This window comes from Episyrphus balteatus, chromosome 2 (assembly GCF_945859705.1).
Source record: "Episyrphus balteatus chromosome 2, idEpiBalt1.1, whole genome shotgun sequence".
NCBI lineage: Eukaryota > Metazoa > Arthropoda > Insecta > Diptera > Syrphidae > Episyrphus > Episyrphus balteatus.
In genome coordinates this window covers 69567302-69593064 of record NC_079135.1, presented here as the reverse complement: position 1 = coordinate 69593064, position 25763 = coordinate 69567302, and the positions used below count along the sequence as shown (strand labels likewise).

General features: G+C 32.7%; 1 protein-coding gene across 2 annotated transcripts; it reads left to right on the top strand.

Annotated features, from left to right (window-relative positions):
* Window positions 1-11603: 11603 nt before the first annotated feature.
* Window positions 11604-24592, top strand: LOC129911510 (integrator complex subunit 6). Of its 2 annotated transcripts, XM_055989326.1 has the most exons (4): window positions 11604-12016; window positions 12108-12192; window positions 20871-20967; window positions 21029-24592. In XM_055989326.1, the coding sequence occupies exon 4, from the start codon at window positions 21030-21032 to the stop codon at window positions 24243-24245; it is 3216 nt and encodes a 1071-aa protein (XP_055845301.1). In that variant the 5' UTR covers window positions 11604-12016; window positions 12108-12192; window positions 20871-20967; window position 21029; the 3' UTR covers window positions 24246-24592. The 2 variants fall into 2 exon arrangements, with proteins under 2 accessions (XP_055845301.1, XP_055845300.1); XM_055989325.1 differs by having other exon boundaries at window positions 20871-24592.
* Window positions 24593-25763: the final 1171 nt, after the last annotated feature.

The following is a 25763-nucleotide window of genomic DNA, read 5'->3' as shown; positions in this document are numbered from 1 at the left end:
ATTTGTCACTTACTTTTGCTGTCCTGTGCATTTTTCTTGATTTTAATTTAATTTAGAATTTTTTTATTTTGACCTTGACAGAATACTCGATGCGTTAGCATTTTCGCTGTCGATTTTGGAGACTTGAAAATTTTTCGTTCCGCATCAGCGGAACATCATTATTTTTAATTTTGTGGTCGGAAAAAATGTCACAAAATGAGTTTGAAAATTTACACTTTTTGACTTTTTGCAAAAAGTGGCCATTGTAGTTATACTTTTAAGATCAGTGTGTTATAATGATTATGACCAATGATCCATATAGATCATGATTATAGAGTTGAACGATCTGTATCAAAATAGAAACCGATTTCTATTATTATTATTCATTTATTAACAGGTAATTTAAATAACATGGTAGTTATAGTTTAATGAGCTTAGCTACGAGGACTATTTGCTCAACCGATTTCTATTCTCATCTCTTTTTCCCTTATATTAGACATATTTTATTATTCTGTATGTTTTATAATCTGTATCTCGATCAATTTTATACGAAAAACAAAACCCACATGATCCTGCTAGGGATCATTTTTATTTAAAAAAAAAAATAAGTTCCAATTCTGAGATCACTTTTATAAAAAAAAAATTCAATTCTGGTCAACAGATGGCTTTTGTTAGCGGGTAGGGGCAATAATTAGTGATAGAGCAAGAGTTGGAGAGTATAAACATATGAGCGAAAAAGAGATGAACATAGAAATCTGTTTCTATTTTGATCCAGATCATTTTAATATTTATGATTCATGATCCATATGGATCATTGTTCATAATCATAATTAAACGCAGCTATTTGTTTATTCACCAAATCATGCTTTATATCTTATTAAAATTTTTTCGTAATAACTAAAAAAAGGAAATTTTTATGTTTTGGTTGGGATTTTTATGGAAAATTTGTGAAAATACTTAAATGAATTGTGTGTGGGAACTGTTTGGAAGAACACTTCCAGGAAAACAAAAGATGAATGATGATGAACTGAACAACATCTGGACTCTGGAACTTTCTTGAATAATAAATAATCGAAAACAAAAGAAAATGCCTCCTTAAAATTGAGTTACCCTTGCTTTGTTTCTGAAAAATTATAAAGAAAACAATAAAATACTTGTTCTGAAATATGTTTTGTTTTCAAGTACAAAACAATTAAAAACAAGTATTTTCAAGCAATTAACTGTTTCTATTTTGTCATATTTATATATTATGCGTGTATATATGTATACATATGTGTAAATGAATACACAATACATGTAAGTTATTCATTTACCCAACTGGTATCGTCATATATTGTAATGGAAGGGGACCGTTGGAAATTTCCTTTGTTATGGGAACTTTGACCTCATCAAATGAACTAAGGAAACATTAAAGTAGCCTACAGGGTGTTTCTTAATCCGTGAACTTTTGGTGTTTCAGATTTTTTTTTACGCTACGCTACCTGCCTTATTATTTATTCGTTAATAAGAAATAAGAAGGAAAACTTATATGTAAAAATAAATCCAAGTCCATAATATTCGCTACTTGAATGCAATGATCTCAAATGAATTTTGGCTGCTCTCTAGGGATGGGAAAAACCGGCCGGTTTAAACCGGTTTCGGTTTTTTTGCTTCGGTCAACCGGTTTTGTTCGGTTTTATTGTTCAACCGGTTTAAACCGGTTTATGCGAAAAAAACGGCTGAACAAAAAACTTCGAACAAAAAAAGACCCGACGAGACAAAACCATAAAACCCTCAAAACTTTCATTCCCTCTCTCAACTAACCATATTATTATAAATTTTCATTCATATTCAGCTTAAAATATTCCTCAAAACTTCTACTAAGAGTGAGTTAAGAACTTTTATAACGAAATCAAATTAAAAAAAGCTTTGCTTAGGGATTTTCTTCAAAAAGTTTTTTTTTTTTGTTTGATAAATTAAGTTGATTTTTTTTGGCTATCAAATCAAGCAAAAAAACAGAAAACCGGTTTTTCCAAAAACCGGTTTTTTTGGCCCGGTTTAAAACCGGTCGGTTTAACCGAAAGGAAAAAACCGGAAAAACCAAAAACCGGTTTTTGTACTAACTACCGCCATCTCTACTGCTCTCTAGAGGTTTGTGCAAATTCATAAAGCTGTGTTTCTTTGGTTTCTTTGGGCTCCAGAATTAAGAATTAATTATTTCTGGTTGCACTCAACACCTTTCTTTTTATAAAAAAATGAAATCGTAAACGAAAAGTGTTTTTCCTCTTTTCCTAAATTAAAAATTTGTATTTCTCACTAGCTCAGATTTTTTGTGAAAAAAGTATTTTAGGTGTGTTTTTTTGTTTCTCTATATAGAGTTTTGCACAAAAAAAACGGCATCGGGATATTTGAAATCCGTCCAAATAGTTGGCGGATTAATTTTTTTCTATTTTGTTTTTTCTTCTTTTTTGGCCATGACAATGCTTTTCCTGTCGTTCTGAAATGGGAAGAATTTTATTTTAATTGAAAAAGAACACTTTTTTTTATTTCACAAATGGCCCCGCCAGGAATCGATCCCACGTAACTTTGCATACCAAGCCAGCACCTTACCAGTAGACCATACTCGAATATTAAAGATGAGTGGCAAAAAGGGAGCTAATTAAAACCTCACATAAAAATGCAATGTTTTTTTCTAAAGTGTTACAAACATTGCATATCTGCAGGATAAAAGCTTTGCATACTTATTGATGAAAAACATTGCATACTTGAGAGATGAAAACATTGCATACTTACAAGAACCTCTTGGAACAGGTCTTATGAAAGCCTTCTGTCACTTGTTAATAGAAGGCTTCTTTAGAACGGTTCAAACAGGTCTTATAAAGGTTTTCTTTAACTTCTATTTACAAGGCTTCTTCTAAACACTTCCAGATAACCTTAAGGAGACCTCCTTTTTTTCCAAAATGGATGATTTGCGTAAGTAAGCCTTAAACTAAACTTATACAAACTATATCTTGCCGAATCGAAGAAAATGGACCTTATGCAAGTAAAATTGTTACTTGGGTTAGATGCTGTTGTACCCTTTCTAAGACGCAAAACTTTGGTCGATGATTACCAACACTTATTAAAATTACAGCATGAAACTTACTGTGAATTCTAATATTTCTAGGGAAATTTGTCCGTATTCTGGCATAAGTTATAGTAGAAAGAAAACAGAAAACTAAAATAATGAAAATAATTTCATAATTTTTGGTTATGTTTTGTATTGTAATATTCAATTTTAGAGATTTTTTTTTACTTGTAGTCCAAAATGCGTTTCGCCCAGGTACAACAGTTGGGCTCATCAGTTACTGTTGTTGTACCCTTTCTAAGACGCAAAAACAAACAAAAATTATGAGTTTCCCGACAAACAATTTTGGTTCTATAAAGCTTTACAGATGCAATTGTTGCTTCTGTAAAGCATTATAGAAGCAAAATTGTTAGTAGGGTTATTTTCATTATTTTAGTTTTCTGTTTTCTTTCTACAAAATCTAGGTATATAGATAAACAAAAAAACACACCTATAGTTGTTGTTGTTTTTAATACCTAAATTGTTTTGATTTCATATATCTCGATCTCGTTTTTTTTTTGTGTGCAAAATCTATATGGAGAAGCAAAAAAACACACCTAATATTATGCCCCGCTCACTTTCCCTTCCCAACCAGCAGGCGCGCGAGGAGGACCTTTTAGTCAGCTATTACATGAAGCCTCAAGAGGCTTGACTCTTTTTTCTAATTTTCTTTTGATAATCATTCTGTGAGGCGCGTACTATTACACGATGCCTCTTGAGTCAAAAACTCAAAGGAGAATGGGCATTTTGGACGTTGAGCGGCCATCAATAAAATTGGTATCAAATGAAAGAATTATAGCCTAGGAAAAAATTTTACTATGGACGTTTCGCTGTTTTGCGTTAAGAATGCAAGATAATGCAGTATTAGTATTGTTAATGCATTGTTCAATGTATGAAGGAAAAACTGATTTATATTTTTATATGGAATATAAAATATGATGCTCTGTCATTTTCCCTGAGCATGAAGACATTGATCTTGAAAATCCGACCAATAGAACTCATAATATAAGATTTTTAAGACAACCATTTCAGGTTCGAAAGTTTTCAAACAATTCAAAGTAACAAAAAATTGAACAGCAAAACTCTAAAAATAGGCTTGAATTTGTTGTTTTAAAATGCTTATAGTTTGGGTTCTAGTGGTTGGATATTCAAGATAAAGGTCTTCAGACTCAGGGAAAATGACAGAAAATAATATTTTGCACTTAAAATACACAATTGAGTTATAAGATTGAGACATATATAAAGTGTTAAATGCAAAAATGCATTTTATCCGTTATTGAAATACGTCACAGGGATAAAACTTCTGCACAATATATGTAAACCTTAATTACATCAAAAAATAACAAATTCATTCCTGGCCGCGTAACGTCCACGTTTCATACAAACTTGCCCATTCTCCTTTGACATTTCTCTTTTGATTTAAGAATTGTTGTTGTTGTATTCCACCAAGAAGCAAAAAGAAATGAAAGGGAATGTTGAAAAAAGAAATAGTGGAAAAAGAAACGTCAAAAAAGAGTCTCGGAATTTTGCCCACGACTCTCCGGTCGGATAATTTTTTGTTTTATCTTCTTTCTCTTTTGCACTCATTGGTTTTGAAAAGAGGCGCTCCTCTTGAGGCTTCATGTAATAGCTGACTTACTATTTTATTTGTTTTAAAATTAATTTTTTTTATTTACATGACTCACCCTGTTAAAAACTCATTGTTTTTCCGCTGGCGCTGCACTCATAAAGAAGAATTGAAGGCATGTCTGTCAAAACACCTGACAGTGACAGCTGACAAAACAAACAATTGTGCAAAATTTAATACAAAAGTTTACAAATTTTAAATATTTTCCTTTTTTAATAATAAATAATATGAGAACAATAAATTAATAATAATTAAGATAATATATTAAAGTAAGACTAAAACTTAAAAACCTTTTCCTCATGTATTATTCATACAAATAAATATATTTCTTTTACAAAATGTGTCGCAAGTTAGGTGGTCACTTAATACAAATATTGAAAATCTTTCATTTAATTGGCGGCAAGCCTCTTTATGAATATAAATTAATGAAAATTATGCCTCCTCTCATTAAAATTCATTACATTAGGCAAAACAAAAGAGTTTAAAAAAAACTTGGTATCTTATAGTGTCGATCTCCACAACTTTAATGAATTGCTTTTGGTTCAAACTTGAAGTTTGTGACTATAAAAAGAATTCAACTCACAAAGTTCTATTCTAATCATAATCAAATCAATCATTAGGAAACATTTAATTGGGATAGTAGAGTTGGGCAAAGACTATTCGAAATATATGTAGATTTGTATCCTAACCTTCGATTAAAAAATTTTGTAAATAAGACGGTCGAGTGTTTCTCGACCTCAAACCTAAAGTCGACGGTCGATACAATCTTTGCAAAGACCATACTTTAAACTACCAAAAATGGAAAAATAAATCTCGACTTCGAATAAAGACTTTAATCAGGTTATTTTTTATCTTTAAAATGAAAAGTTGTTATAATGTAAATTTTCCAGTCGAGAGTTCTTTTGGCTTTGCGTAGAAGAATATGGGCTGTAGTACCAATATTCATTCACTCTACATTCCCATTAATTATTTCGTAGCTTTTTCATTAGTGCCACGTCATTGACCAGCTCGTATCAAGGATCTTTTTTTCTAATACACAGAGAGATGTTTTTGCCTCATACAACACAACTAGAGTCCAACTATGTAATTTTGTACTACTTTTATAAGTTAATTTCAATTGTACTTCCTACTCGAACTGCATATCAAAAATTAATGATACCAATCTAAATCTTCCAAATAAAACCCCATAAAGGATTTGACATGACAGCTTTTAATTTTTTCAAAACTAAATTTCAAATTTAAATTTATTAAGCCTTATTTTTGATTACAATAATGTTTTATGACTTTGGTGCAGTTTTGGTGCAGGTTTTGGATTTTTTTACGAAAACCACGGTTTAGCTCAGTGGGAAAAGGCTAAGAATGGGTCCGGTTTTAACATTTGAATTATTTAAATTAATAGACTTGTTAATTTTTGTATAGTAATAGGAATAATTTTGAGTGCTGCTCAAAGGCACTTACATAATTTACAAATTGTGTATGTTTTCTTAAAACTAAATATAAAGACAAACCTATATACAGAATCGAATTACATAGTTGGGCCCCTGGGTTGGGATTATGAGTGTTGTATAAATCATATCCTATGTTCTCCGTGGTAGTGCCTTATTTCTTACCTGCTTTCTCAGCTCATAGAAACTGCGATTTACAAGAGTTATAATATCTTGATTTGGGCGCAGATATCACATGTCGATAGTCACGTTCTGAACAAGTAACGGAAGTTGACTCTAGTTGATGACAACATGTTATTCGTCTCGTCCTCCTTCATAATCATGGCATGATTTAATTCGAATGTTTCGGCTGAGCCTATTAATAATAAATATATAAGTATTTATAAAAGAGCGAGCATTGTACAGCGTCATCCTGAATAGCAGCTTCATAGTTAGAAAACCCAACGAAAAGCTATGATATGATATCTCATGAAAGCACTTACATTATTTTAAACATTCAATTTGTTTTGAAAAAAAAAAACTAAAACATAAGTCGCAAAAACTGTAAAATGCCATTTCATAAAGTTTCTGCCATTTCATAAAGTTTGAAAAAAATTAAAAGGCAAAGAAAATCCAGAAACCTCAACTTGCTAACTTATAACTTAAGTCATATATACCCAGATTTATTCTTCTTGGCCTCTCAGTTATGGTGGCCAGTGCGATCCATAAGGGTCAAATTTAGGGTGCAGTTTTTCTAAATCAATTCGTTTTTTATTTTTTTTAAACAATGGTTATGGTCATTTCTATAAGAGTACAGGAAATAATTTGACCACTTTTTTACTTGCTCTATAGGGCAAGTATTGGTTTCGTGTCGAAAAAAAATTTGAGGTTTTAATCAAAACCAACATTACGATGATGGAGAATTCCAAAAAAGTGGGTCCCGCAATTCCGTCCGTACGTCTGTGCGGTTGTGCGTCCATCTGTACACATTTCCACAGCCTAAACGGGTGGACGGATTTTCTTCAAATTTGGTACAGATGATTTTTATGGAATTCTGAAGGTTGGTTTTTTTTTGTTTTTTTATATCTGGCTTAGAAAGTGTACCTCCCATACAAATTTTTCAATTTAAACCAAATAACTCGAAAACGGCTCTAACGATTTTGATTAAACTTTGCAGACGTAATATTCGAAGCAATTGCAACAAAACTGCATTTTTAGTTTTTCTCAAAAAAGTCAAAAAAGTGTACCTCCCATACAAATTTTTCAAATTATACCAAATAACTATAAAATGGCTCTAACGATTTTGATTAAACTTTACAAACGTAATATTCAAAGCAATTACAATAAAACTGCATTCTTATTTTGTTTTCAAAAAAAGTCAAATAAAAAAACATTTTTTTTTTCATTTAACAAAATTTTGCCCTAAATGTCGGCTCTTCACCAACATCAACAAAATTTCTTTAATTGATTTATACAGAAGCAACTCTAAAAATCTACAAGTAAACTAACATAAAAGTGTTTTAAACTGCAAGAGCAAGTACGGGCGACCCCAGTCGTGCATTTTATTTATGTTAATGGCATGGGCACCGTTCTTTTCTTTACAATTAAATTCTTTGTTTTAGCGTTTAGAACAAGTTTAAATATTTGTATAATTAGCAATTATGTAACTTTAACACGCACAAAACAAATACAAACTGCAAATACAAATTACTGCAACACATTATCTGTGCCCTGTGGTGTCTGGGAGAAACATGAGTTGTGTTTTTTTTTTTGGCAAAGCTATCCCCGCAGTAGGATTTCCCAAAAAGATTAATATCTAAGCACCAAGCAAAGGAAAACAAAAAATTATAATATAATTCTTAAAAATTCTATCCACAGGTGGATTTAGTTTCAATTCTATTCGCAGCTGCATGTTGTTTTTGTAATAAATGTAAAATCCAACAACGGATAACAATACAAACAAACAAAAACACATCTATGATAACTCCATTAGCTGCAAGTGTTGACCAGATACTTTTTTAATAAGAATTTAAGTGCAAAATGTTCATAGTATCTTTAACCGTTTTTAAAAATTGTATAGCAGATCAACAAATCTTCAAAGTGATTTATTATTATAAAAGAAATAAGACACTACTTAGTAGATGAAGTTACTGAATCACGTGGGAGATTTTTTTTTCTTGAAATTTCGCTATTTTCTTATAAGTTTTCGTTTTAAAAAAGCTTGTCTTTCTCTTCTAGACTCTCCTAGACATAAAAGATGAAACTCACTTGTGCATACGTTAATAGGTAAGGTACCTATTCGCAGATATACAAATTTAAGTGGTAAATAAAATTTTTGAACATTTAATTTACCGCCTACAATTAAATATAAAATTGTGAGAGCTAAAATTTTTAAATATTAGTGCTAAATAACTTAAAACATGTTGTTTTAAAGCATTTTAGTTACTTGACTCTAGACTGAGTGGATCTTAGGCTTTTTTTTCGAATATTTGACATTGGCATCATTTAACATTCTCAAAAGTATGTATGCATCAGTGGAAAGAATAAGTTCAAACAATAGGGTATTCATGTAACGGCGGAAAGCCCAATATGAAATCGCGTATTGATATCTTATATTGATATCTTATATATAAGTTCAAACAATATAGGGTATTCATGTAACGGCGGAAAGCCCAATATGCAATCGCATATTGATATCTACATTTACGTAGGTATTTTTATTCGGGAGTTCATGCAATATATGGCGAAAATGAATAATTTTCTACAAATCAGTATTAAATGTCGTTATGTGAATACCTTTATTTGAAATTGAATATTTAATATTTTTAACAAGAAATTTTGTATGTCAACTAGGGAAAAGAACCATTGTCAGAAAAAAAAACCTGAAGATTATTGAAAACAATTGAGCCTTATAAACATTTCGCAATAACCCTGCGGCCACACATGCAAGTTGTGGCATGCAAGTCGCTATATTTTTACATACATTCAATCTTTTACTTCTTGCAAGTCAATTAGTGAAAAAATAATTTTGCAGCGTCTATCATAAGTCAAGCAAAAGATCTTTCAAAAATTTGGACCTGAAAAACTAGTTTACTCGTAATAAGCGTTAATCTTGACGTAGATGTCAGACTGGCAGATATAATTCTTTGTACGGCAGTCAAAAACTCTGCTTTCAAATTCGACTTGTTACTTTAGAAATTTATAAATCGTACGAAGAATTTTGTCGGTCACTGTATGTTACAGTCAACTTAAAGAAATGTAATACAAGTAGACTAATTGTATGCTAGAATGTGCAGCTGTGGTTGAAAGGTAAATATTATGTAAAATGTTTTTTTTTAATGTCTTCAACATTTCTTTTCAAATATTCTTAGAGGAACATTACCTTAAGCCTAGTTACGCTGCTGATGCGATACGAGATTTTTCGTCGGTCTCGACCAAGTCCACGAAATGCTTTCAGCGAAAAATATTCCTGAGAGTACATACATAGGTATCAAATTGAAAAATAAAAATAGTAAAATAAAAGAAAACAAGCATCTTAGAAAGAAATATAAAATGACAAAATGAACAACAAAAACATAACACAAATATCAATTTGTGAAAAATAAGTGGAGACTTCTCCAAATTGACTGTGCCCCTGTTCTGTAACTTTTATCACTAGCAAACAAAATTTTTGAATGACTATAAAATCCAATAAAAGAAAATTTCTATAAAAATCATATTTTCTCAATTCATAAAGCCTAGTACGCAACTGAAGCGAAACGAAAATTTCCATACAAAAATAGCACAACGAAATCTTGAACGAAATTTAATATTTTTGTTTTTGCTTTAAAACTTTCGAAACAGACTGTTAGGCCTAATACAAAATTCTCTCCAAATTCAAATTTCGGAGAAAAATTTGTACGAGAGTTAAAATTTATCGCAAATCGCATGCTAAGCATTACCATTAAACTAAAATAATTTCTCATTTTAAAAAACAAATGGAGCCAACATTGCAACTAAGTTGCTTTGAGTTGTTACTTGCAAGCAATCACTTCTTGTAGGTCTCCGACTATAAGCTTAGTATGCAGGTGGAGATGAATACTAGCTCCCATTCAAAATTCGCTCCAAAATTTAGCCTAGCTAAAAAATATTCAGCTTCAGACGATTTGTACTCAGCTGTCAGCTCAAGCTAAAAAATCACATTTTTGTTTCCAATTGCACAAAAGTGAATAAAAGCAGAAAACAAAATTGCCAATACGTCATATTTAAAGCTTGACCACACCGGAAGGTATGCGGTAGCGGTACGGGAAGTGGTAACGGTATTAACAAATTCCACATCCGAACGTTGATGTGTCAGTATTTTTTTCATACAAGTACCCATACCGTTGCCGCATACCTACCTTTCCGGTGTGGCCTTTCCTTTAATGATATAATAGCTGCGTTCCTTTGGAAATATTTATCTACTTTTTAGTACTTAAGGCTGCTTTGAACTACTTTTTCAATATAGCAAAAGTAGTTCAAAGTAGTTTTAAGTACTAAAAAGTAGATAAATATTTCCAAAGGAACGCAGCTAATAGTATTCCGCAAAACAATTGTGTTATTTCCTTTTAATCTCTGCAAAAAAATATTGCCGCGAGTTTCTACCAACTATATTAGTGTGAACCATGCTTTATACAAGAGTCTCCACTCGGCAAATGGTAGTCTTGTTCGTCTATTTTGCGTAGTTTATTTGATTTTAGCACTCTCCATATATTTAAAACACGAGAGAGAAAGGGTGTTAGAGCAAATTAAACAATTTTGTTATCTCAGATCAATATTAGGTCTGTTTGAATACTGCCTAAAGCCTTAACTACATTGGCCCAAAAAGTGAAAAAGTACAAAAGTGAAAATTTTCAAACGCATTTTTGTATAGTTTTTCGGACTGGAAAATTAAAACAAATGATGCAGAAAGCTTATTTTTTGGTTAAAAAAACAATTTGTATACCCTTTTTCACGAAAAAATTGCTCTAGCCAGAAAAAAAATATTTTCACTTTTGTACTTTTTCAAAAAGTGGTGTATGTAGTTAAGCCTTAAAACAAATATTTCTACTTTTTTCAACATTTTCAGCCCAATTACTGTTTGGGTACTCTTGAATGGTGTACATTATTTTTGACAAAAACAGAAATATTTCTGTTTTAGACATTACCCAAACAGACCTATTCACTGCAAAACGATAGCAACTATACCATCAGATTTCTTGACGCGGACGGACATAGAACTGCTTCTTTTTGGTAATTTTTACTTTCAACTCCAAAATTGCAAGCGCATTCAGAAGAAAGCCCGAAAAGTCGGCATTTTGGTATCTTATTACTTTGCTTTTGAAAAACCATCTATCCGCTGTGCACACGGCCTAAAATATAATAATTACACACTGGCAATGATGCATTGAAAATCTCCACTTCTATCTGACACTTCAATCCATATCAATTTGAATACCTCGCACATCGCTGTCGTGCTGTGAATTCTTCAGAAAAAAAAATAGAACATTCGTGTGTATTCCTTCTTTCCTTTGAAATTAATCCCTTTTCTTCTTCTATTTTCAACGACGGCAAAAGCAAAAGCGACCACACAAAAAACTTACTTTCTCACTTCAACCAATTACGTGCAAGGCACAATCTGACAGTTCGTCTCTGACTTTTGAACAGGAAGGTTGTTAAATAAGTGAAATAAAAGTGTTCGCGGTGAAAACAGTGTCGTTATTTACAAAAAAAAAAAAATTGTGTGTGTGCTATCTCCTCAACAAATATCCAGCGCATTGACTGATTGGTTTTGTCAATTGAATTCTGGAGCCAAGTTTAAATTCTTTGCCGACGGTCACATGTAAACTTTGGCAATTGGGCTTGTTGGCACATTTAAATCGAAGTAGAACGTTAACTTTTGGGGTAAAAAATCATATACTAGCAATTGCATTGTTGTAGTGCCATCAGAAAGAATCTAAAATTTTTTTTTCCTTCTCGTACCCAATTTTGACAGGAGGCGAGAGAGAGTGGAGCAGATTACACACAGAAGCAGCATTCGGCGTTTAGCCGTGATTGGAATCAATTGGTGGGGATATTTGGTAAGTGTCATTATTTTTTTTTTTTTTTTTTGGATGTGGAGATGTTGCCATCTTGAAGAAGATAGGAACACTAATTGGCAAGTAAACTGTTGTGTTTAAAAATAAATTTATTTGTTTTTCTATGCGTATGTCTGATAATGAATTTTATTTTGTTTATATTTTGAGGAATTTGTGGAAATATGTTTGGAAAAGTCGCAATTAGCATATAGAAGTAAGTTATTGATCTTTATTAATTTGAGTTAAGTAACATAATAGAATAGAACTGAAAAGTTGTAAATAAACTTGTACAGTCAGTCAAAGGTGTTATGGTATACACCATTTTGATAGTTCAATTAAAGTTTTTAAAAAATATTTTTTTTTTTTTGAAATATTAAGTTAAGATTAGCGGTTAGCCATATTTGAGTACACAAAAATCCAGTTCCTCTAATAAGACGGTATTTAATGATAAATTCGAATTATTCAAAAAATTAGAAAAATTACCCAGAAAACATACTTAAAGTATGGATATGCGACCTGCGTCTGCGAATTGCTAATAGTCACTGAATTTGACATTGGGCACGTTCAAAGAGCTAACATAAAGCTATCGGATAGCTTTTTGTTCACGGTGGGCAGGAAGCATCGATAGGTATCACAAAAATGTCGACAAAAACTGCAAGTTGGGTTGTATTCGTTGATGATTATACGTCCAAAATCCGTTGGAATTGAAATCCTAGCTGCTCCTTTTCAAAAGTTATTCATATTTTTGTGTTTCTAATCGGGACAATGTGGAATAAAAATCTTGGGGAGAGTATGATAACTTAGGCGACAAGAATTGATAACTCTATTTTGTAGAGGAGTTTAATACAATAATTTTTTACTATGGGAGGGGGGTCCATCTCCCCCCGTTTAGGCGGGAGGGGCAATTTTCTAAGATATCAAGAAAATACAAAAAAAAATTATCTAAAAACAACGGCAACATTTACAGTTATGAATGATACCTTTTTCAAAAGCCAGGATTTTACACTTGATTCTAATTTTTAAATAAAATTATTGCAATTAATTTTTCTCGAAATAATCAACTTCAAAGTAAAAATTTGGGAAAAAAGTTGAAAAAAAAAAACACATTAAATACAATTTTTACCAAGATTGTAAGTTTAAATATGAAATAAATCAATGAAGTAAACTGCCTCAATCAATATCTTATCAAATACTTAAAACCATATGCTTCTATGCCTTATAATTTCCGAGAAAATTGAAAATAAAAAAATTACCTTTTTATCTGATTTTCATTTTCTTAACTATTTTCGTCAATATGAACAGCTTTTTAACTTAAAAGTATCATGTCTGGCTCACTTCGCGGGTTCTCAGGATTTAAATTTCAAATGCTGCCCCCCTGCAACCCCCCAGCTTGGGCACACTATAGGAATTTGGGGTGGGGTCAAGGTTGGGTATGTACAAAGTTTCTTTTGAATTCAAAAAAACTTTTAAATTCTGAAGAAAATTTGTCTTCACCCAAACTCGCACCCACCCCAAATCCTATAAAAGTGAGCTCAACTAGGGGGGTTGCAAGGGGGCATACTGCTTGCAAGCATTATGTTTATGTAAACACGAAAACAGCTAAAAAATAGAAATCCGATAAAAAGGAAGTTTTTTAATTTTCAATTTTCTCAAAAACTAGAAAGCATAGAAGCATTATAATTTTCAGAATTTGATTATAAATTAATTGAGGCAGTTTATTTCATTGATTTATTTCGCATTTAAATTCACATTCTTGGTAAAAATAGTACTTAAAGTGTTTTTTTTTCAACTTTTTTCCCAAATTTTGACTTTGAAGTTGATTATTTCGAGAACAATTAATTGCAATAATTTTATTTAAAAATTAGAGTCAAGTGTACAATCCTGGCTTTTGAAAAAGGTATCATTCATAACTGTAAGTGTTGCCGTTGTTTTTAAATAATTTTTTTTGTATTTAACTTGATATTTTAGAAAATTGCTTCTCCCGCCTAAACGGGGGGAGATGGACCCCCCCTCCCATAGTAAAAAATTATTATATTAAGCTCCTCTTCAAAATAGAGTCATCAATTCTTGTCGCCTAAGTTATCGTACTCTCCCCAAGATTTGTATTCCAAATTGTCCCGATTAGAAACACAAAAATATGAATAACTTTTGAAAAGGAGCAGCTAGGATTTCAATTCCAACGGATTTTGGACGTATAATCATCAACGAATACAACCCAACTTGCAGTTTTTGTCGACATTTTTGTGATACCTATCGATGCTTCCTGCCCACCGTGTGTTGTTGTAAACAATGTTGAAAATTAGCAAGGAAACGAACCATTTTCAGTCAAAAAATAATCTGAAGGTATCCCAGAATTTCTGGTATACCTCAGGTATCCGAGTGATCAGCTGATATACATACATTTGGCTTTTTTTTTATTTTGATTACTTTTCGGGGGATTATTCAGCTTCAAAATAAGAAAAAATTGCAAGAAATAAAGTCAAAGCGGTTGTGCAAGTACTATTCAACAATAAAAAAAAATGTAATTTGCTCAAAAGAAAAAGTTTCCTCTTCTCAATTTTTACATATTTTTTTAGTAGCTGCTTGGGCAAGCTATCTGGATACCTCTTTGTTCAAAAAGATATTCCAGATACGGGTATCCCAGATAGCCTATCCGATAGGTGTTTGAACGTGCCCATTCATTCATATGAGTAGTCGCAGAGAGCTGCGAACTGTAGTACAAAAATTGAAGTAAAATCAAAATTTATGTCGTTTTCCAAAATTATGGGAGTGAATCACTTAGACCGAGAGCCCAGAGCAGATTTTGGGAGTTTTTGGATAACCGAAAATGAGTCATATGTATGTGTAAGTAATAGCGTCCTGATGAAGAATTCGAAAGTCTGGCAGGTTTATTTCACGGCATTCTATGGTTTATGGGGAGTTGAAAAATGCATTTTTTTCGATTTTTGTGTCGAGTATATAACCACTTTAATTCATATAGAGCCGATAGAGGGCGATACCTTGATTGCAAAAAGTTCGGTCCCAGACGTTTTATTCGCGGCATTACCCCCGCCAGACGTCCTTGAAGATTCGCGAAATGGCGATTTTCATACAAAAGTCAGAATATTATTTTTTGCAAGATATATAACCGTCTGGTGGTACCTATTAAAAAATCACCACTACCCCCTGATAGAAAATAAATTAGTGCCAGACGTTTTAACCACGGCATTACCCCCGCCAGACGTCCTTGAAGAGTCGCGATATGGCGATTTTCAAAATTTTGGGAGTGAAGAATTCACTCCAAAAATTCACTCCTTTTTCAATTTTGGAATTTGAAATCACTCGAAGATCGGAGTTGTTGGTCGCATAAAAAATATTAAAATGTGTTTATTTTGTAGTTTTAACTAGTTTTACGCAATATTCTATATTTAAATATGTAAATATGATCACTTATTTTATTTATTAATTAATTAAAATAAGCTTAAAAAAAGCTTTAAAAGCATTATTTGCAGACCGAGTTTGCTGCTCATATGAATGGCACTTAACACTGTGGGTACACATTTAAAAATATATAGTTGGGTACAACTCAGACAACCTAAACTTTAGTTCTGAATTTTTAAGGTTTTGGTCAGATGTCATAAAAAGTTAGATACAATTTGGTTTTCACCAGTCAGAGTTTCTAAAAATTCAGAACTTTAGCTCATGTAGCCAGCATTGAACCCGGCCAAGCCTGGTCTTTTCCGTTTGGGGATATATTCAAGATATTTTTTTTCAATTTTTAAATTTATTTGTCGAAATAATATTGGAGGGCTATGTCACGTGCTAATTTAAAACGGTAATGGCTATTTCCTTGTGAAAGATATTCCCCTGAATTTTGCCGGTGACATTCTGAGCACGCTCTCAACATTCTCTGAACTGAACATGGTCTGAGAGCTCTGGCTCTGAACGAGCTCTGAACGATTTCTGAACAAAAGAGATACACAAAGGAGAATGGACAAATTGGTCCACCTAGCGTCCACGAATGAGATATATGTACATCGTTGGAAAGCTTAGTTTTAGTACGTCATTTTTTTATATGGACACAAATCTGTAAACAATGGGGTACCATGGGGTTCAAGCAATACATGGCAACGAAGATTGCAGTTAATGAAAAAATTAATTTAATATTTTTCTGTTAAAAATTACCAAACCGATTACTTTTGGTGACTTTTATGTAGTTCGATATGAAGGAGATTTTATACTAATGGTCGTCAACAGGAATATCATAATTCTTGATGATGCTATTACTAAACACTACCAAAATTCTGCTTTTTTTAATTGATTTCGCAAAGTGTTTTTCGTATTTTTTGGTTATTTATTCTAAGCATCTCCGAATGGATTTGACCAAACAAATGGCCTAAGATTAAACACTCTCTATTACCGGCTTGTTTTCCTAGATAACATTTGTGTTGAGTTGTAAGTTACTTCGATCTGACAATTTTAGCAAATCCGTACCACAAATGTTTGAGAAATTCCGCATTGCTGCCGCTTTAAGGGGGGAAATCCCTCTGGAATTTTTTATTTTTGCATTATTTTTTTTTGCGTAATAAATTTATTTATCAACCGAAGAAACTATTTTCAGTGGTCTTAGCCTTAAATGAAGCCTCAAAAGTGCCTAGATAGTCCCGAAACCAATGCGCTCCGAACCTACCATAGTACGAAAACGAAAACTTTAAACGCATTTTTTTCGAAACTATTTTTTTTCTGCGCCGTGCAATGTAACTCAAAAACTAATGAAGCTATGGACTTGAAATTTGAAGCAAATTACTCCTTAACTTATTGGCCACAACATGAACCTAAAAGTTGAATAAAATTTGTACAGTAAATATTTTTTTTAACTACTTCTTTGTAAAAAAAACATGGTTTTTTTCGTTTTTTTGATTTATAATTTTTATTTTTCATTTAAAAAAAATAAATTTAGGTTCATGCAATGCGTACTAGTATCATCTAACGGAAAAAAATTTCCTTTTTGATTTAAGATGATTTCCTGGACTTGTGCATTGCACGGCGTAAACTAGAGGCGTCAACTTTGAAAGGCTCCAGAGCCGCCATTTTGTTATTTTTTCATTTCAAAAAAAAATTTTCAATACTAAATAATGTCAGTAATATCTTGTCTTTTTACAAATTTCAATAAGTGTTTTCAGTTTTTCATAAAAAAATATTGAAAAAGGTGTCGTCCAGAGGGATTTCCCCCCTTAATCAATGTCAACCTATCGCGAATAATGCACATGCTGAGTAGATTATCGCTATAATAACTAAAAATATGAATTTTGAAAATCATTTGGCAAAATACGTAACTCAAAAAAATCTTTTTTTTAGTGCTATAGCAGCAAATCTACTAGAGCTTGCAGATTTTCCACAATTAGAAGAAAAATTACTCTACAAAAAAAATATATTCGAATGTATTTAGATATACTCCATAGTACTAAGTCGTTTACATAGGTGGCGTTTCTGTTCACTAGGTGGACCAGCTCCCATATATTTTTGCCCATTCTGCTTTGTTTGACGTTGAGTATCTATGTATTTGTGATTTTGAGTGAAATATGACTTAAAATCGATAAGAAAATCGTTCTGTCTCTGTCTATCATTTTCGTGAGGATGAAACACTTTCAGAAGACTTCTGGATGGTTCCGGATGCTTCTGGACGAAAACGACGTCGGAAACGACATTAATGTGTACATATTATGAACATAATGTATTTGTGCCAAGAGTATCATTTTTGCTTTAAGAGGATACGTATAGGGGACATTTTATTCAAATCTATGTAAATATGTATATGTGAGAAGATTATTATTAGGATCATCTAGATTACTTTCCATTTCGAAGCTTTTAGAACTGGAACATACCGTTTTTGGAAAAAATGTTTGACTTTTTTAAATTATTTTTTAATTAATTTTATTTTACACTTTATGCGTTACGCACCATAAGGATGTACCCATACCTCCTCCCATAAACCTCCAAAAGTTTCTCGAAGAAAGGGCAATGTTAAGGAGACTAATTCCTTTGTATAGTGCATGAGAATGCAAAGAAAACAACTTACTAAAAATTGTTGGGTTTCGTCCCCGGTTTCTAACGCAGAAACATTGACATGTATTAAAGAAATTGCTTTACAAAAACGCATTTTTTTTTTGGTAGCAGTAAAAAATAGTAAAATGTACTTTTTCTGTCATTTTTCTGGGTATTTATTATATTGAAAAGAACAATAATATAAGGCTATTATATCTAAAAACTAGATCAAAGTAGTTTAAAACAAACAACACCAAAAAACATGATAATTTCTGATAACATTTGTTTGTCGTTTTTATTTTTATCTTAATTACATGGTTCCCAGAATTAGTTAATTTTTTAATACCTTATAGACAAAAGTTAGTTGAGTGATAGTATACAGGGTGTCCCAAAAGTAATGGATCAAACTAAGTATGCTAATAGGGGATCTTAAGGGCTCTCAGAATTTGGTAACTTGTTCATCCCAAATCCTTACGGTTTTCGATTTAATGCAATTCTTGTGAAATTTCGAAAAATCTCGACTTTGCAACAGTATTTTGCTTCCTGCTGCCATTATTGATTTTTGTTTTTTACAATTCTTTTACTAAAACATTGACAAATAATTAGGAACAATTAATTAATCAAAATATTTTTTATTCCATAAGCCATTTCGATGCAAATTAACTAACAGTTTCAAGTTTTATAAAAAATCAATTTTTAACTTTTATTTGAGAGCAACACCGCAAAAAAAATTTCTATGGTGTGAGAATGGTTTATTATTTTAAAAAGTTGCCCTGTTATTGTAGTTTTCAAAAATGTATAAAAGTTTCCAAAGTTGCAGTTAGATCGCAAAATATTACAATTTGAATTCAACAAAACTGGGTTTTTCAAAGCAAAAATACAAACAAAAATAGAGGCTTTTGTTCAAAGAAAATTAAACAAATAACAGTTCGAGAAAATGTGTTTGTTTTGGTTGTTTTTTGCTCTGAAAAACCCTGTTTTGTTGAATTCAAATTGTAATATTTTGCGATCTAACTGCAACTTTGGAAACTTTTATACATTTTTGAAAACTACAATAACAGGGCAACTTTTTAAAATAATAAACCATTCTCACACCATAGACATTTTTTTTGCGGTGTTGCTCTCAAATAAAAGTTAAAAATTGATTTTTTATAAAACTTGAAACTGTTAGTTAATTTGCATCGAAATGGCTCACGGAATAAAAAATATTTTGATTAATTAATTGTTCCTAATTATTTGTCAATGTTTTAGTAAAAGAATTGTAAAAAACAAAAATCAATAATGACAGCAGGAAGCAAAATACTGTTGCAAAGTCGAGATTTTTCGAAATTTCAAAAGAATTACATTAAATCGAAAACCGTAAAGATTTGGGATGAACAAGTTACCAAATTCTGAGAGCCCTTAAGATCCCCTATTAGCATACTTCGTTTGATCCATTACTTTTGGGACACCCTGTATATTATCGGTATTATTGGAAAGATTTATTAATTTAAGTACGAGTTTTACAAGTTATACAGAATCTAATGACAACATTTCATAAACTAAAGTGCACATAAAAATCTAGTTTGCCTACTTGATTAATTGTGATACCATTTTCTTAGTTTCACAATTCTAAAAATATTAAGTTTAAGTCGTTTTAAATTTTTTTTTTTATTTTTGTTTAAATGCCCGATGCACTGGAGACTCTGATAGCCTTAATAGTAGATGATGCTAATAAACTTCCATAAATCAGACCTTTTGGTCCTATGCAACATTTTAATAAATTAAATAAGCAATTTAATAAATTAACACATTAAACGAGGACTAGTTAAAGAGCTAAACAGGATGCGTCTTACCTTCGCTTTGGACCATTACTTATTGGTAAGGTGCACTTGTTGAAGCTCTCCAAATTAGTTGTTCGCACGTAAGGTGAAAATAGAAAATCTGAACACCGTGTTCAAAAGTTCTCCAAAATCTGTCAAGGTCTTGTAAAAGTTAGGAATTATGACCATTTCGATGTCATTAGTAGTAAGGATGAAGAGGAGGGGACCTAAATGACTTCCTTGAAAGGACCCCGGAAGTAGCAAACATTAAGAACGGTTTTAAAAGAAGGAATGAATCTATAAACTGCATTACCTACATATATCAATGACATCAAAAATCTATTGTTACGCTCTATTAAACCTTGAGAAATACTTTTCGTTTGCTTGATGGGAGTTGTTGGGACTAAAGCATGAGAAGGGAAAATTCCCGATGCACGAGCGAATAAGCAATTAAATAGATGGAATCTTTTTCCAGTGTTTAAATAATACTAAACTTTTAAGTTTGCGGGTATGTTTATAAAATGCTTTAGAAAAATCTGTGTACATAATCCAGTCAATCTGAACTCAGATTTTTTCTAACCCTTTTGAATATTATAAAACAGGAAAAAAGTTTGACCTTTTACTCCTAAGCCCGTCCCAAAATCACAATAAATCAAATTGTAAAATTCAAATTATATTTCTTACACCATACAGAAATCTAAGAAAAATCCCCATTATAAGTTATTTTATAAGTAAAAAAAATTCAGACTTTTCCAAACTTTTTCCTCATTTTGATACCAACAAAAAAACATTCTTTGAATTAACAATATCATTTTTTTTTCTCTTCTGTGTATTCTCGTTCGTCTCTATTCGTAGCAAAAAATAAAACACCCTTTTAGTATTTGAAATAATTGGTCTCATTATACCAAACAAATGACCTGATCACAGGATCACTTGGACCGAGAGCGAGGGAGTAAGCACTCAATTAAAAAGGAATCGAGGATAAACATAATTACATTATTTTATTTTTAAAGAATGACAATAATATTATTTCTGGTCGACACATCGTCGTCTATGTGTCAAAAGGCTTATGTTAATGGAGTACAAAAAAGCTATCTAGACATTGCCAAAGGAGCAGTGGAGACGTTTCTTAAATTTCGACAGCGAACCCAAGACTGCCTTGGTGATCGTTATATGCTACTAACTTTCGAAGAACCACCGGCCAATGTTAAAGCCGGATGGAAAGAAAATCATGCAACCTTCATGAATGAGCTTAAAAACCTACAAAGCAATGGGCTAACTTCAATGGGCGAATCTCTTAAGAATGCATTTGATTTGCTAAATCTAAACCGCATGCAATCGGGTATTGATACCTATGGACAAGGGCGGTGCCCATTCTACCTTGAACCTTCAGTAATTATTGTCATCACCGATGGCGGAAAGTATTCCTTCCGCAATGGCGTTCACCAAGATATAATTTTGCCTCTGAACTCACAAATTCCTGGAACGAAATTTACCAAGGAACCATTCCGTTGGGATCAGCGACTGTTTTCTCTTGTTCTGCGAATGTCGGGAAATAAAATCGATGAACGTGTAGATGGCAAAGTACCACATGACGACTCACCCATAGAAAGAATGTGTGAAGTAACTGGAGGGCGGTCATATCGCGTGAAATCACATTATGTACTAAATCAGTGCATAGAGAGCCTTGTGCAGAAAGTACAACCTGGGGTTGTGCTGCACTTTGACCAAATGCTCTTAAAAGACCTCAAAGATGGAGAAGTTCAAGATATTGCATTTCAAACAACCAAAAAGATGATATACGTGCAGAAGCATATTTCGCAAAAAACATTTCCAGTTGGATTTTGGCCGCTACCAGAACCCTATTGGCCAGATCCAAAATCTGCAACACTTCCACCAAGAGATGCACATCCAAAGCTTAGAATTGTTACTCCATGTGTCGATGAACCTCAAATGGTTAGAAATTTTCCAGTGGATAAGTACGAAGTCGAAGCTAGTCCGCTTACACTACAAATTTTATCAAAACGAGAAATGAACAAATGCTGGCCAGTGATCATATCAAATGGAATGCATGGATTTGAGGTTCCTTTTGGCTATCTTAAGGCAAGTCCAAATTTTGCTCAGGTTCATCTGTATGTTTTAGCATACAATTACCCGGCGTTACTTCCACTTTTGCATGATCTCATTCATAAGTACAATATGAGTCCACCGAATGATTTGATGTACAAGTTTAATGCGTACGTACGGTTGATACCACCATACTACTGCCCGTTCCTGAGACGAGCTCTTTTGAACATAAACGTTCCATATCCTTTGTTGCAATTTTTATTGCCCGAAAACGCAGATAATTATTTGAGTCCAAATATTGCAAACCAGTTGAAGCACATTAAAAATACCGCAAAGCAGGATCAAGAGAACCTGTGTCAAAAGGTCCTCAGGCAATTGCGACAGCCTAGACCGCCGTATTGGCAAATTGAAAGAGCGCGTTTGATAGTTGGGCCACCGATGAGAAGGGATTTGGTGCGAAATCCTCTTCTACGAGATACGTTTAGCAAATTGCACAGTGAAATCGAACCAATTGAAAATTACACGATTGTTGTGCCATCGATGGTTAGACAACCGCCAGCGAAAAATTATCGTAATCCATTCGACATCCCACGAAGGGATCTTATAGATGAGATATCAAAAATGCGAGACAACTTCTTGAGGTCATCTACTGCAAATGGCATTGGATTGGTGAATAAAGACTCAGGACATTGTCTGCCAATTTCTGAAATGGGCAACTACCAGGAGTATCTGAAGAACAAAGACAACCCACTGCGTGAAATCGAACCGACAAACGTTCGGCAACATATGTTTGGTAATCCATATAAGAAAGACAAACACATGGTTATGGTAGATGAGGCGGATCTTGGAGAAGTGGCTCCAATTAAAAGTCCAAATGCCCAAAATGCACAATCAAAAAAGCAACTTGAACTAGGAAGTAGATCGAGAAAGCGAAAAGCAGGACCAATTCGAAGGGATTTCATATTTCGACGTACATCGACTGATTCGCGGCCAAGCACGCCATCGATAGCATCCTCTACATCGTCATGCAAAGGAGGATTCGATTCGGACACAGATGACAGCATGTCGGACACTTCCTCTGTTATTTCTTCAGATGACGGCGATCCGGATAGATTGAGTTCGTTTGAGTTTAATGAACCTCTAGACGAATTTCCCATTAATGGACATGTTAGAAATTTTATCAATGGAGTTACAGACGACATAGAAGAAGGCGTTTCAGGAACGGTGCCAGTTCATTTATCAACACCTTCGCATTTAATAATGCAAGGAAATCATAGCAGCAATACGATAGTTAGCAATAATAGTTTAACAAGTGCGTTAGGCGGTGTACTTGCTAGTAGTAGTGGGGTGTCCATAATTGGAAACGGAATTCCAAACAACAATATCCACATTCCGAATCCTTATACATCTCCAATTTTCGTCGAAGCAGCGACGTCCCTTAGTGCAGTGGCATCTCATCCACATCACCATCACCCGTTTACAGCTGTGGCGGCGCAATCTGTAGGAGTTTCACCGGTACTAGCATCAGTTGCCGCTGTTTCTAGTATTGCAGGAGCCACACTACAACCAACTCCAGCAGCAACAACAAATGGCCACAATGATATCAATAGTGATGCACAGGAAATCTCTAGAATTCTTCAACAATGTCACAACGGCAGTAGTAGCAGTTGTGGAGTCGTTGTACCAACTTCTTCTGAAACCTTTATTAATAAACACGAAATAATGATAGCAGATTCACTTCCTGTCGATTTTGATAGCAGTAAACCATTAGAAGTCGAAGCAGACCAAAAGCCAGGAGTGAGTTCGGCTGCCTACACGACCAACTCTAATTTCGATAGTCTTAAAAAAGAATCACCCGCCTCATCCGCTGAACCACTGCTAACCATCGAGCAACGTGATGCCATTCGAAGGCATAATATAGAATTACGAGCGACAATATTTCGAGACATTCGTCGTCCAGGTCGAAATTATTCCCAACTTCTGGAGAACCTTAATCAAATGAAAGGCGATATTGATACAAAAAACAAGTTCATACAGATGTGTGTGACTGAATCGAAACGCTTTAGGCGCCAACTCATGGCCAACAGCATACAAGATTGGTGGGATAAACGGGTTAACAATAATAGTTTTCTAATGCAAAATCCGGCGATGAGCTCGAGCTAACACCAAGGCTTCTATTAAAAATCGCGCCCATTGTTTTTCAGTTATATATATTTTTTTTTTCGATAAAATACTTTAGAAGTACATAAAATATAAAAATACTTGTAATAATTGTAGTAAGTAGTAGATGTCTTTTAGTAATAAGAGTAGTCATTTATATTTTGTTTGCTCTTCGAGAAAAAAAAAATCAAACGTTAAATTCTATTATTTTTTTGTAAATATCGTTACACTGAAAAAAAAAATATATAATAATTCTAGAGTTCAGTATACACAAAAAAATAATGTTGAAAATTATAGTACTGTCTGTCATTAAAAATTTTATTATTATTTTTTATGAAATCAGTCTGAAATCCATTGTCTTTTCTTTTTTTTCCATAAAAATATAACCAATATATTTTTCAGTTTATTATATTTATATTTAACATTTTATTTAATTGAAGTTGAAGTTTTGTAATTATTTTTTTTTTTTCTTATGAAATACAATTAGATACACCTGAATATTTTGTTTAGGGTTCCTCCCCATATAAGTCGTTGTTTATTAACTGAAAGTACTAAAAGCTGTGATACAAAGCTTTGATTGAGTTGAAAAAAAATTATGTATTTGAATTACTAGTTATTTATTTTAAAATGTTATACTTATGTTCCCCAATTTTTGTAAAATTCGTTTTCAATTAATCATGCTATGAACTACCGTTGGGAACTTTTCTTTTCCACTTGGGCTCCTTTATGTATTGCTTAGTACTTAAAGCTGCTCAGATCTACTCAAAGCATAGAGTTGTAAGTACCTGCTGTAAGTACCTACTTAACTGTAGATCGAGAAGCCCAAAGAAAGGCACCCAAGGTCAGCACATTTTTTAATTAAAATTTAAAGATCCTATAAAGATAATATGAATTTACATTTTTTAAAGCGGATCATGAAACTTGGGCCTAGGAACTTGTTTTACCACAGTGAATGTTAAGGCATTGCATTTTTATTAAATAATAAAAATCCTACCGTACTAGTTCCTTCCAATAAGTACGTGGAAGTTTTGACTAGCCAGTAGCGCATGCAGGTTTTTTTAAGACTTAATATTTTTTAATCACATTAATTAATACATGTATTTTTTAATTTATCACTCGTCGACAACAATTTATGTTTCTGATTCAAAGAATAATCTACTCATGATGAGTAGTCCACCAACTCCAAAGTATTCACGCTTTTATTAATTTGCAATTTTAGATAATTTCGATCCTGTTGCACAAAAGGACTAATCTAGCACACTTTCTGTGCACTAAACTGTGAAGTCTGTCAAATTCTTAGAGCTAATTCTTCGTAATGCACCAGGTGCAAAATTCTAAAAGGCGTAAGATTCGCCTTTTTGCTCAGCAAAATAGATTTGTTGTTGTTTTTTTTTATATGTGAGAAATTCAAAAAACCAAAACAAATGTTCTACGATAACATGCATCATAAAGATCTTTTGTAGAAGTTCATACAAAGTTGTCACTTAATCTGAATATTATTAAATATTTAATGCAGGGGAT